The sequence below is a fragment of the Hyla sarda genome, chromosome 5 (assembly GCF_029499605.1).
Source record: "Hyla sarda isolate aHylSar1 chromosome 5, aHylSar1.hap1, whole genome shotgun sequence".
Lineage (NCBI taxonomy): Eukaryota > Metazoa > Chordata > Amphibia > Anura > Hylidae > Hyla > Hyla sarda.
In genome coordinates, this window is record NC_079193.1 from 138,179,557 (window position 1) to 138,194,431 (window position 14,875).

The following is a 14,875-nucleotide window of genomic DNA, read 5'->3' on the forward strand; positions in this document are numbered from 1 at the left end:
CATAGTGGTGTACCTGGATGCAAGCGTTACACTTGCCTCCTCCACCACAAATACTGTATGTCAGTATTCCCCAAACAGGGTGCCTCCAGCTGTTGCAAAACTCCCAACATGCCTGGACAGTCAATAGCTGTCCGGCAATACTGGGAGTTGTTATTTTGCAACAGCTGGAGGCTCTGTTTTGGAAAAACTGACGTTCAAGACGTTTTTATTTTTATTGGGGGGGCACATAATGTAATGTAGTGTAGTGTTTTTAGGGTACATTCACACGGGCCGGGGTTTACAGTGTGTTTCCCGCTGCAGCGGAAAATTTGAGGCATCTCAGTCTTGAAGCGGGAGACTTGCTGTAAACCCGCGCCCATGTGAATGTACATTTTGCTGGGAGTTGTAGTATTGCAACAACTGGATGCACACTGGTTGGGAAACATTGTATTTGACCTAACTCAGTGTTTCCCAACTTGTGTGCCTCCTGCTGTTGCAAAAGTACAACTCCCAGCATGCACTGACAGACCATGCATGCTGGGAGTTGTAGTTATGCAACAGCTGGAGGCACACTGGTTGGGATTGGGAAACACTGGCATAGGTTAATAGACTACCGCAGTGTTTCCGCACCACTGTCTGTTTCCTAACTCTGTTTCCCAACCCGCGTGCCTCCAGCTGTTGCAAAACTACAACTCCCAGCATGCATGGTCTGTCAGTGCATTCTGGGAGTTATAGTTTTGCAACAGCAGGAGGCACACAAGTTAGGAAACACTGAGTTAGGAAAAATACAATGTTTCCCAACCAGTGTGCCTCCAGTTGTTGCAATACTACAACTCCCAGCATGCACAGACAGCCAAAAGACATGTTGGGAGTTGTAGTTATGCAACAACTGGAGGAGAACAGTTTGGAGACCACTGTGTAGTGGTCTCCAAATTGTAGCCCTCCAGATGTTGCAAAACTTCAACTCCAAGCATGCCCAGATTGCCCAGGCATGCTGGGAGCTGTAGTTCGGCAACATCTGAAGGGCTTGATGTTGCTGAACTACAACTCCCAGCATGTCTGGACAGTCTCGGCATGCTTTGAATTGACATCTGGAGCGCTCTACAGTTTGGACACCACTGTATAGTGGTTTCCAAACTGTGCCCTTCCAGATGTTACAAAACTACAACTCCCAGCATGCTGAGACTGTCCAGGCATGCTGGGAGTTGTAGTTTTGCAACATCTGAAAGGACACAGTTTGAGACCACTGCACAGTGATTTCCAAATGTGGCCCTCCAGATGTTGCAAAACTACAACTCCCAGCATGCCCAGACAGCCAAAGGCTGTCTGGGCATGTTGGAAGTTGTAGTTTTGAAACTCCTAGAAGCTGCAGTGAAGATCATTTTACGGCGATACTTGCCTGCCGCCCATACTGGTCCCCACGTGACTGCCGCCGGTCCTGGTCCCCGCGTGACAGCCGCCGGTCCCCAGATAACTGCTGCCGGTCCCCGCACCTCGCTGCCATCTTTCCCCGACATCCAGGGGTGGGCAGAGCAGGGGGAAATGAATGTTCTCCCCCCTGCCCATCGATTCGCCGTTCAGTCCGCCGATCGGCCAATCGTAGGGGATAGGAAGAGGTAGCACCCTGCCACCTCGCTCCTTTCCTTAAGGATAATCTGGGCTGTCTCTGACAGACACCCGATCAGCCGGGAATAGCCGCAAGTTGCCGATCTGAATTGACTCAGGACCCCCCAAGGCATTTGCACGGGATGCCTGCTGAATGATTTCAGCAGGCATCCCGGTCCGGTCCCCACCCACCGCGCGGCGGGGACAGAAATTCCCACGTGTGTACAGGTACGCCCTTGGTCCTTAAATACCAGGGAGCAAGGGCGTCCCCAAGAGGTTAAAACATCCAGGACTGTTTCTTTCACTAGCCACCAATCTACGAAATGGTGGGAGAAGGGCCTTGGTAAGAAAGGTGACGAAGAACTCATTAGTCATTCTTGCTGAGCTCCAAAGATCCTGTGTGCAATAGGGAGATAGGTGTGGGTCGTTAAGTTGGGACCTGTCTCTATGAAACATTTCTGGCATATCATGTTGATGTGCCATAAATGTTCAGATGGGAATATACCTCTTTAACAAAGTCATGTACAGAAAGAAAATGTAGACTTTTATTAGCTGATCATGAAACAGTAAAGAATTTTAAAACTGTTTATTCATTTATTTAGCAGGATGGATCCTTATGCATATTCTGACTACTTAAAAAATACAGGAAATGATTTTTACAAGGCTGGCCGTTATATCCAAGCTGTTGAGGTATATGAGCATGCTATACATGTTTTGGCAGATACTGCTGTGTGTAGGTAAGTGCCAAATTGTAATTGAGTGTGCTTGCTTTCGTATTTTTACTGGACAATAAAGTGAAGCATGCTTTTTTCTGAGATTTCTATAGAGTCTGCTACTGAGGTTCTTTTTTGAACTTCCAACAAAGATGTGAATCTGTTTAACAAAATGATTATCGACCAAACACATTAACAACGCCCTATGTAATAGGGCTTGCAATTAGATGGCGAACGATTGTTCCTTGTCTGATCAGGTCATCAGCCACACATCTCTCCATGTAATAGGGGATTTGCAGTCGACAAGTAATAGCAGTAAAGGGGCACATAAATAATACAGTGATCATTAAAGGGACCTCCTTGCCGGATGCTTGAGCCTTGTACTAGGCTCTATAGACATGTGCAGATCTAAGACATAGGTGCTTTCTTCTGGAGAGTATCGGGCCCTTAGAAATGGACCTGTTGATTACATTTACATAACATTTGCTACGCTGTAGAAAACTTTGCCAGAAAAATTGAACTGCGGTAGCAAAGACTATGCAAAAATTGTATTAATATACTTACAACAGTGTAATATAGCTATGTGGGGTTTTGTTAGCTAGCAAGGAAGCTTTCATAGCGATAACAACCATGCTTACAACCATGCGTTAATACCAGAACTGTAGTACTGACACACCAGCACAGACCGCATGGTGGTACCAATGAGTAAGATTGTAAAAGAGATTGTTATTGACTGTTTTAAAGCATACCTTTTGTTTTAGGTGACCTGTCAGAATAAGCTGACGTGTGTCTGTTGTTCTGTCTATTATTTAACTTGTAGCTGCCATTTATTAGCAGATTTCTGCTCAACAGGCTTCATCTCTAATTTTCCATTCTGCCGGAGCTGGTGGTCAAACACACACACACACACACGCACGAAGGTCTTGCACCTCTATATCTCTGTGCACAGCCTAAATATCAACTGCAGCTCGGACGGCATTAAAACCAGCGGTGAACAGTCTAAACTGTGTATAAAGCCCTGTGATGAAATATCTTACTTAATGAGTTGTCTATATTATCTCTCTCTTTCTCTATACACTGTTCAGATAGTGTTTCTCCCATATCCCTCCTACATTGACTTGTATTGCTTGTAATTTCATCCCTGATTAAGCTGCAGGACAAACTGAGCAGGCACAGGACAAAACTAAGGCCAAGTTTACATCTGTGCTTGAGCCACTTATGGGAAGCTTCTTTCTCAGAATCCATTCAAATAGTAGGATATGAACTGAGAAAAAAAAAAAACACTGCATCGGTTGTTTTTTTCTCTGCTCAAATCCTGCAAAGAACCAGATTATGACATAACACCAGACAGACCTCATTAACCACTTAAGGACCAAGGGTGTACAGGTACGCCCTGGCTCCCTGGTACTTAAGGACCCAGGGTGTACCTGTACGCCTGTGGGAATTCTGGTCCCCGCCGCTCACTGGCCAGGGACCGTACCGGGATGCTTGCTGAAATCATTCAGCAGGCACCCTGTGCAAACCCCTGGGGGGTACTGAGATTCCTCCATGTCCGAAATCTCCAGTCAATTCAGACCGGTGATCTACGGCAATTCCAGGTCATACGGGTCTCCAGTAACCCGTAAAATAAGGGGGGTCAGGGTTGTCCAAGACACCCCCAATCCCCCTGAAAGGATAGAAGTGAGGTGGCAGGGGTGCCACCCCTCCTATCCCTGCTATTGGTCGGTCAGAAGCGACCGACCAATAGCAGATCGAGGCCGGTTCCCCCATTCTGCCCACCCATGGTAGTCAGGGCAGAACAGGGGAACTGTGGTGGGACCAGCGGTGGTGGTGGTGGAGGTTCTTTAACGGCGGCGGCAACCGGCGATACTCTTCCTGGTGCTGCGTGCGGCGATCCTGCTGCCTACGGAAGCCGGTGAGTTGTTGCCTAGCAACATCTGGAGGGCTACAGTTTGGAGACCACTATACAGTGGTCTCTAAATTGTAGCCCTCCAGATGTTGCAAATCTACAACTCCCAGTATGCTCAGACAGCTGTTTGCTGTTTGGGCATGCTGGGATTTCTAGTTTCGCAATAGTGATCTCTAAACTGTGGCCCTCTGGATCTTGCAAAACTACAACTCCCAGCATGCCCACACAGCAGTTTGCTGTCTGGGCATGCTGGAATTTGTAGTTTTGCTACATCTGGAGGGCCACAATTTGGAGATCACTGTGCGGTGGTTTCTAAACCGTGGCCCTCTAAATCTTGCAAAACTACATCTCCCAGCATGCACGAACAGCAAACAGCTGTGTTGGCATGCTGAAAGTTGTAGTTGCGTACCTCCAGCTGTTGCATAACTACATCTCCCTTCGGCGATCAGTACATGCTGGGAGTTGTAGTTTTGCAACAGCTGGAGGCACATTGGTTGGAAAATACTGAGTTAGGTAACAGAACCTAGCTAAAGGTTTTCCAACCAGTGTGCCTCCAGCTGTTGCAAAAGTACAACTCCCTGCATGCACGGTCTGTCAGTGCATGCTGGTAGTTGTAGTTTTGCAACAGCTGGAGGTTTGCCCCCCCCCCTTGTGAATGTACAGGGTACATTCACACAGGGGGGTTTACAGTGAGTTTCCTGCTTCAAGTTTGAGCTGCAACAAATTTTCCGCTGCAGTCCAAACTCCTAGCGGGAAACTCACCGTAAACCCCCCGCCTATGTAAATGTACCCTAAAAACACTACACATAACAAAGGGAAAAACACTACATATACACCACCTTACAATGTACCCCCCCCCCCCCCCCCCCAAATAAAAATTAAAAACATATCGTACGGCAGTGTTTCCAAAACAGAGCCTCCAGCTGTTGCAAAACAACAACTCCCTGCATTTCCGGACAGCCACTGACTGTCCAGGCATGCTGGGAGCTTAGCAACAGCTGGAGGCACCCTGTTTGGGAATCACTGGTAGAATACCCCTATGTTCAACCCTATGCAATCCCTAATTTAGTCCTCAAATGCTCACTTCGGAGCCCTGTCTTATTTCAAAGAAACAGTTTAGGGCCACATATGGGGTATTTCCGTACTCGGGAGCAATTGCGTTACAAATTTTGGGTGGCTTTTTCTCCTTTTACCCCTTTTGAAAATGGTGTTGCCCCACAATTTTTTTTTCACAAGAGGTAATTTGTAACACAATTTCTCCTAAGTACCGAAATACCCCATAAATTTGGGCGTAAAATGCTCTGCTCAGGAGTCCTAAATTGGTGATTTGCACAGGGGTGGCTGATTTAACAGTGGTTCTGACATAAACGCAAAAAAATAAATACCCAACTGTGACCCCATTTTGGAAACTACACCCTCACTGAATGTAACAAGGGGTATAGTGAGTTTTAACACCCCACAGGTGTTTGACAAATTTTCGTTAAAGTTGGATGGGAAAATGAAAAAAAAAAATGTTATTAACTAAAATGCTGGTGTTAACCTACATTTTTCATTTACATAAGGGAAAATAGGTTAAAAAAAAAAAAAAAGCCCCCCAAAATTTGTAGTAAGAATTTCTGAGTAAGAACATACCCCATATGTGGATGTAAAGTGCTCTGCGGGCGAACTACAATGCTCAGAAAAGATGGAGCGCCATTGGGCTTTTGGAGAGAAAATTTGTCCGGAATTGAAGGCCACATGTGTTTACCAAAGCCCCCATGGTGCCCCCCAACATGTGACCCCATTTTGGAAACTACACCCCTTACGGAATGTAATAATTGGTACAGTGAGCATTTATGCCCCACAGGTGTCTCATTTGCACAACCCACTGTTCCAAAGATCTGTCAAACACCAATGGGGTGTAAATACTCACTGCACCCCTTATATAATTCTGTGAGGGGTGTAGTTTCCAAAATGGGGTCACATGTGGGGGGTCCACTGTTCTGGAACCATGGTGGGCTTTGTAAACGCATAAGGCCCCCGACTTCCATTCCAAAGAAATTCTCTCTCCAAAAGCTCAGTGGCGCTCCTTCTCTTGTGAGCATTGTAGTGCACCAGCAGAGCACTTGAATGTCATTTTGAATACTTTGAGGGGTGCAGTTTCAATAATGTGGTCATTTATGGGGTATTTCTAATATGAAGGCCCTTCAAATCCGCTTCAAATGTGAACTGGTCCCTGAAAAATTCTGATTTTGAATTTTTTTTTTTAAATTAGAAAATTGCTGCTGAACTTTGAAGCCCCCTGATGTCTTCCAAAAGTAAAAACATGTCAACTTTATGATGCAAACATATACATATTGTATATGTGAATCAATATAAAATTTATTTGCAATGTCTATTTTCCTTACAAGCAGAGAGCTTCAAAGTTGCAACATTTTCACATTTTTTAAGAAATTTTGGAATTTTTCACCAAGAAATTATGCAAGTATCGACGAAAATTTACCACTATGTTAAAGTAAAATATGTCACAAAAAGCAGTCTCTGAATCAAATGCATAAGTAAAAGCATCCCAGAGTTATTAAGGCTTAAAATGACAGTGGTCAGATGTGCAAAAAATGCTCTGGTCCTTAACCTCTTAAGGACCAGGCACGTATGAGTACGTCCCTGCGCCCTGGGTCTTAAGGACCAGGCAGGTACTCATACGTCCGTGGGAATTTCGGTCCCTACCGCTCGCCAGGCGGGGACCGGACCGGGGTGACTGCTGATATCTATCAGCAGGCACCCCGCGCAAATGCCCAGGGGGGTCATCAGACCCCCCTATGTCATTGATCGGCGCAAATCGCAAGTGAATTCACACTTGCGATTTGCGCGATTACGGGTCATTACGGGTCTATGGTGACCCGGAATATAAGGGGGATCGCGGTTGTCTAAGACACCCACAATCCCCCTGAAGAGATAGGAGTGAGGTGGCAGGGGTGCCACCCCTCCTATCCCTGCTATTGGTGGTCTAGACGCGACCACCAATAGCAGATCGGGGGGGGGGGGGGGGGGGGGGTAACTTTCGTTTTCCCCATCCTGCCCACCCATAAAAGGTGGGGCAGAACGGGGAAACGACAGAGGACCGGTGCCGGAGTCCACTTACCAATCTGCGGAGGCTTCGGGCGACGATCGGCGTCAGAGATACAGAATAAAGAGAAGGTGTAATTTTTACTGAAAAATGTACTGTGTAGAAACGGAAGCCCCCAAAAGTTACAAAATCCCTTTTTTTTTCCGTTTCCTATTTTTGGGTAAAATGACTGCCATCATATGGATTTTTAGGTGCAAAATTGAAAGAGTTATGATTTTTTAAAGGTAAGGAGGAAAAAACAAAGATGCAAAAACGGAAAAACCTTGCGTCCTTAAGGGGTTAAGGTAATCTTTGGGAAACACCTAGAAACAGCTGTTCTGCAAGGCTGTATTACAACTACATCTTTCAGCTAATTTGTGAGGCTGAATATATCCCTTAGGGGGAAATTTATCAAAACCTATTCAGAGGAAGAGTGACCCATAGCAACCAATCAGATTGCTTTTGTCATTTTTCAGAGGACTCTTAAAAAATTTAAAAAGCAAGCTGGTTGGTTGTTATAGCCAACTTTTCTCTACACAGGTTTTGATAAATCTCCCTGTTAGTCTGATCTATTAAATGTCTTTATAGCCTTTTTTTCCTTTTTATGGACAGTTTTATCATCCCTTTCTCCAACTTATTCAAACCCCTTTTTTCTGATTTTTTTATTCTTCAGGGCCACAGCTAAAAGATATTGTCTGTCTTTTCGTGAATAAGTTATCTTTTGCAGTATTTTTGTTAGGTCAAATCATGCTGTATAATTGAAGATTTTCCTATCCTTGTTGAAGGAAAATATAGATTTTATTAAAGACAAAACGCGAGTATTACGCTTATTAAACTTAATTTACTGATCAGCAGCAAAAGAATATTAAAATGAATATTACAGAAGAAAAACTTTAAACGTAAGCGTAGTGTAGCGTAGTGTAGCGTAGCCGAACATGCTAGCATATAATGACAGCCAATCAGGATACGGTGTTGGATATAATATTGGCAATTGGCAGTAACACTTCCTTCTTCTTTGCAGCAAAGGGAAAAAACAGTTCATAACTTTGAGGAAAATTAGTAGACTCGAAAAAACTCTGTATGAGAAGAACTTAACAGAGGGTGATCTTCTGGAACATCATGTAGACCACTAGATAGGAAACCTTATTAGGAGGAAGAAAGACAAGCAACAAATAAAAGTATTATAGGGATGGGATCTTAGGGAGGGATAATACTCACGTTTTGTCTTCAATAAAATCTATATTTTCCTTCACCAAGGATAGGAAAATCTCCAATTTTAAAAAAAGACAAAATGCTCCTATTATGCTAGTTTAAAGCTAAGCGTAATATATGATACAAATTGATATTATAATATATAACAATTTAAAATATATTACATGGATTATAGAAGGACCATAGAGACAAGTCTTAAATGTAGAATCAGATGACCAATTTGCCGCTTTTACGAATATCTGAAAGAGTAGCACCGGATTGAAATAATTTAGTGGATACGTCTCCTCTGGGGGAATGAGTGCCAAAGGTAGATATATCAATGCCAGCTATTTCCATAGTCCATTTTCCCCAGCGGGCTAAAGTGGTGGAAGAGACAGGATTGTGAGGTCTACAAAAAGTTGTGAAGATGAAGAAGATCGTAAAGATTGAGTCCTGGACTCATAAGAACGTAAACAACGTACTACACAAAGTTTGTGTTGAAGAGGAAATGCAGGATAAAATGCAGAATCGAGATTATTTTTTGTGCAACGAAAAACAGTGAAGACCACTCCTTCAGGTTAATATTTCATCCTATATATATCCAGGGCCCTAACATCGGAAACACGCTTGACAGATATAAGACAAAGAAGAACTGTGAGTTTCAAAGAAAGTAATTTTAAAGATAAGGAATCGGTATCTTCCCAAGATAAAAATATATCAAGAATGAGATTGAGATCCCAAGTTGAATTGTATTTAGGTATTGGAGGGCGCCGGAAACGTGTGCCTTTTAAAAGTCTACATACAAGAGGATGTTTGCCTATTGGAATGAAATCAATGAGAGGATGTCTAGCAGAAATAGCAGATCGATAAAGGTTGATCATTCTATAGGCTTTGCCCGCATCAAAGGATGCTGAAAGAAAATATTAAAGATGTCAGAGATAGATGCTTGTAAGGGATCCAGATCCCGTTGAATGCACCAATGAATCCAAATTTTCCAGTCTGATCTGTATGCACATCTGGTACCTGGAGCCCAAGCGTCTGATAGGAGTTCCCTAGTTGTGAAAGAAAATGAAGAGTTTGGTCTGGAATTCCCGATATCAGCCAAGCGACAAGGTTGAGTTGATCTGACAAGATCAAAGGATGAAAGTTGCCAAGAGGATCCTGGAGAAGATCTGGAATGGAAGGAATAATCCGGGGGTAGTCTATTAAGAGATGCAGAAGTTAAGGGAACCATGATTGAGTTGGCCACCAAGGCGTGATGAGAACCATAGTTGACTTCCGCAGTGAAGTTTGAAGAAGAACTCGTGGAATATGATTGAAAGGAGGGAACGCATAGAGTATTTGTTGAGGCCAAAATTGGAGGAAAGCATCTACCCCTAGAGCATCTGGATCTGGTTTCCAACTGAAGAATTGTGGAATTTGGCAATTCAGATGTGAAGCGAACATGTCGAGATAGAGAGGACCCCATAACTGGTTCATATGTTTGAACACTTCGGGATGAAGTTTCCAATTGCTGAAATCCGTAAGATATCGGAAGTTCCAATCTGTGATTGAATTGGATATTCCTGGATATTCCGCCTCCAATGTAATGTGTCTGTCTAGACAAAAATGCCAGAAATCTTTGGCAAAGTCGGCAAGGGCTTTGGAAGTTGTACCGCCAAGATGATTTATATATTTAACCGATGATATATTGTCCATGCGAAGTAAAACACAGCAATGTGATAAATTCTTCGCAAAGCTCTTTAGAGCGAAGGACCCAGCTAAAAGTTCCAAGCAGTTGATGTGAAGAGTGGATTCGGAAGGAGACAATTTCCCTCCAGTAGAGAAGGAATCACAGCGAGCTCCCCATCCCGAGAGACTCACATCCGATTCTATGATGATATCTGGATTGGGATTGAATATTGTTTTCCCATTTCATATCTGGATGTGAGAGAGCCACCAAAGAAGTTCGTCTTTGGCATCTGAGGATAGACGAATCGCGTCTGAATATCCTAGGCCTTCTCTCAGGTGTCGAATTTTCAGGTGTTGAAGGGCTTGAAAATGGAGAGGAGACGGAAAAACCGCCTGAATAGAAGCCGAAAGAAGACCTAATATCCGAGCAATAGCTCTCAAAGAAATCAGATCCTTTTGAAGAAGTTGACAAATTCCATTCCATATAGTCTTTAATCTCTTGCTGCTGATCAGTAAATGAAGTTTAATAAGCATAATAGGAGCGTTTTGTCTTTTTATAAAATCGGAATCTGCGACTCAGCACCTCTTCATTGACTGACAGAGCTAACTGCGTAGGAAAAATATAGGAAAGTCTATGTCAAGGGTGACCAGCTACACTACCATTTGAGAGCCACAATAATACCGTAGCTAGCTACCTGTCATGTCAGTCAATCATGGAGACATATAAGCACATAACAAGTGTTTCCAGATGTAGGCATGCCACTAAAGCCCCACCTTGTTTATTCTGGCCTCTCTCCTAAAACCAACCCTATTTTGTCTGTATATCTGAAACCTAATGATGATTCTGAAGTGTTCCAAGTTGAAGTGCTCACAGTAGATTGGTGTCACTTTGCGGATATCACATACTGTAATGCACAGGGGCGGACTGACAGGTCGGGCCCTGCCCGATGGCCCGGTCCTGAGTGGGGGCCCACACCTGCAATATTTTTTAACCCTAAATATCCCCCTGCATCATGCAGGTCCTGGTCGTCATTCCCTAAAAAACAGGCATCTCCACACAAAACATAATTGCAGTGACTGCCCGACCAGGACCTGCTCTGTAACTTATAAATGCTGGAGGTGGTGATGTCTTTGAGGACTTTTGGGGATGTCACAATCATGTGACTTGTGGGGACGGAGCTAAAGGTCCCAGACCAGCCAGGAAAGTTGTGTGTCTAGTGAATTCCTCCTGCAATCTGCTGTTGTGAAGTCACTGTATACAGCAGTGTATTCTAACCAGGGTGCCTCCAGCTGTTGCAAAACTACAACTCCCAGCATACTGGAGACACCCTGGTTGGAAGACACTGATATACAGTATATACATGTGAGCTCCAGAACTGCACTCACTTTTCTGCTTTTGGGGTCACTGTGTACATCAGTGTTTCCCAACCAGGGTGCCTCCATGTGTTGTACAACTCCCAGCATACCTGGACAGTCAATGGCTATCAAGGCATGTTGGGAGTTGTAGTTTTGCAACATCTGGAGGCACCCTGGTTGGGAAACGCTGATGTACATACATTACATTACATATCCTGTACTGATCCTGAATTATATCCTGTATTATACTCCAGAGCTGTACTCACAATTCTGCTGGTGAGGTCAGACATCAAATGTGCAAGTTCTCCCAGTTAAAAAGATGAGGAGCCTGTAATTTCCATCATAGGTTTATGACATAATGAGAAAAAAAATCCATTAAATATTTTGTCTGATTTTTCAATTATTTATTTGCAAATTATAGTGGAAAAGAAGTATTTGGTCACCTACAAACAAGCAAGACCTGTAACTTCTTCTTTAAGAGTCTTCTCTGTCCTCCACTCGTTACCTGTATTAATGGCACCTATTTGAACTTGTTATCAGTATAAAAGACACATGTCCACAACCTCAAACAGTCACACTCCAAACTCCACTATGGCCGAGACCAAAGAGCTGTCGAAGGACACCAGAAACAAAATTGTAGTCCTGCACCAGGCTGGGAAGCAGCTTGGTGGGAAGAAATCAACTGTGGGAGCAATTATTAGAAAATGGAAAGGGCCTGGGTCTGGGGATCTGGGGCTCCATGCAAGATCTCACCCTGTGATATCAAAATGATCACAAGAACAGTGAGCAAAAATCCCATCAAGACCTAGTGAATGACCTGAGGAGAGCTGGGTTCAAAGTAACAAAGGCTACCATCAGTAACACACTACGCCGCCAGGGACTCAAATCATGCAGTGCCAGACGTATCCCCCTGCTTAAGCCAGGACATGTCCGGGCCGTCTGAAGTTTGCTAGAGAGCATTTGGATGATTCAGAAGAGTATTGGGAGAATGTCATATGGTCAGATGAAACCAAAGTAGAACTTTTTGGTAAAATCTCAACTCATGTTTGGAGGAGAAAGAATGCTGAGTTGCATTAAAAGAAAACCCTAGCTACTGTGAAGCATGGGGGTGGAAACATCATGCTTTGGGGCTGTTTTTCTGATGACTGATCCTTGTGAAGGAAAGAATGAATGGGGCCATGTATCTTGAGATTTTGAGTTAAAACCTCCTTCTATCAGCAAGGGCATTGAAGATGAAATGTGGCTGGGTCTTTCAGCATGACAATGATCCCAAACACACTGCCCAGGCAACGAAGGAGTGGCTTCGTAAGAAGCATTTCAAGGTCCTGGAGTGGCCTAGCCAGTCTCCAGATCTCGACCCGATAGAAAACCTTTGGAGGGAGTTGAAAGTCCGTGTTGCCCAGCGACATCCCCCAAAACATCACTGCTCTAGAGGAGATCTGCATGGAGAAATGGGCCGAAATTCCAGAAACAGTGTGTGAAAACCTTGTGAAGACTTAAAGAAAAATTTGACCTCTGTCATTGCCAACAAAGGGTAAAGTATTGAGATGAACTTTTGTTATTGACCAAATACTTACTTTCCACCATAATTTGCAAATAAATTCTTTAAAAATCAGACAATGTGGTTTTATGTTTTTTTTTTCTCATTATGTCTCTCATAGTTGAAGTATACCTATGAGGAAAATTATAGGTGCCTCTAATCTTTTTAAGTGGGAGAACATGCACAATTGGTGGCTGACTAAATACTTTTTTTTTTTTTTTTTGCCCCACTGTATATACATTGCATTCCTTATCCTGTATTGATCCTGAGTTATATCATGTATCATATTCCAGAACAGTACTCGCTATTCTGCTGGGGGTGGGTCACTGTTATATAACCTATTATCTTGAAAGACCATTCAAAAGAGTACCACATTTAAAAATATACTTTATTAGACGATGAAATACAACACAAAGTTAAAAAGACAAAAGGCATGAACACAGAAAACCGGTGGGGACCAGGGAAGGGAGGAGTACAGGTCCAGGTGCAACATAGAATGTGTACCAGTAGCAAAACAGATTTTTTTTTTTTATATGAAGAAAATCTCACTAGAGGTGTATAATGGAATAAATAAAACACAAGTGTGTCAGCTACAATCTGAAATATAGGTATATGACACGCAAGTGTGCAGAGAAATGCACAGTGAGATGATGCAAATATATAAATGCTAAAGAATTTTTAGGAGAGTACAAATAGGCTGAGACCCAAAGGAAACTGTGAAATGGACCAGGTATCGTATATACTCGAGTATAAGCCGACCTGAATATAAGCCGAGGCCCCTAATTTCACCCCAAAAACCCAGGAAAAGTTATTGACTCGGCTATAAGCCTAGGGTGGGAAATACATCATCCCCCCATGTCATCATCCAGACCCCTGTCATCATCACCCTGTCATCATCCCCCTCGTCATCATCGCCCCCCCTTCATCATCACCACCTGTCAATCCCTTCTCAGTGTTCTTCAACCTGAGGACCTCCAGATGTTGCAAAACTACAACTCCCAGCATGCCCGGACAGCCATCGGGGACGTGTACAAGGATGTCCATGCGCAGCAGACGTCGGTGATGTCCCTGCGCATGAACATCCCTGTGTGTTGTCGTCAAGGCAATGTCACCAGTCCGGGGCCGGGCCCGGAGTGGAGAAGAGGGCCTCCTGGTGAAGATGGACAGCCCGAAAGACTAACCCTCCCAACCGGACAGTCCCTGCAGCATAGATGGCCCAGACCAGCTCAGCCTTCCTTCCCACCGAGGGGAGGTGAGTAGAAAACTAAAGGGGGGTCTGGATGATGACGAAGGCCGCAGTGGTCTTCAATCTGTGGACCTCCAGATGTTTCAAAACTACAACTCCTGGGAGTTGTAGTTTTGCTACATGTGGAGGTCCGCAGGTTGAAGACCACTGAGAATTAATTAACAGGCGGAGAGTTCACTGGAGTATAAGCCGAGGGGGGCGAGAATAAAACTCTGCTTATACTCGAGTATATACGGTATTAATCAAAATGAAGACCAGAGCCCACCCCCCGCTGTTACCCAGTCACCCACCACACCACCGACTCGTTTCGCCCAGGGGGCTTTGCCCAGGTCTTCACTTTCATTATTACCTGGTCCATTTCATGGTTTCCTTTGGGTCTAAGCCTATTTGTACTCTGCTATAATTCTTTAGCATTATATATTTGCATTTTCTCACCGTGCATTTCTTTGCACACTTTGCGTTTCATTTACCTTTATTTCAGATTGTAGCAGACACACTTGTGTTTTATTTTTTCCATTATTAGGTTTTCTTTATATAAAAAATCTGTTTTGCTATTGCTATACAGTCTATATTGCACTTG

At 43.8% G+C, this 14,875-nt stretch overlaps 1 protein-coding gene across 7 annotated transcripts in view; it reads left to right on the forward strand.

The window, feature by feature from the left end:
* Positions 1–14,875, forward strand: part of TRANK1 (tetratricopeptide repeat and ankyrin repeat containing 1) — a 300,522-nt gene that overhangs the window by 48,544 nt on the left and 237,103 nt on the right. For 6 of the 7 annotated variants that reach the window (XM_056520371.1, XM_056520377.1, XM_056520376.1 and 3 more), the window contains exon 2: positions 2,187–2,321. The exons of the other annotated variant lie outside the window; for it this stretch is intronic. In XM_056520371.1, coding sequence (XP_056376346.1) covers positions 2,187–2,321 — 135 coding nt within the window. The remainder of the gene's footprint in view (positions 1–2,186; positions 2,322–14,875) is intronic. 7 annotated transcript variants of the gene reach the window in all.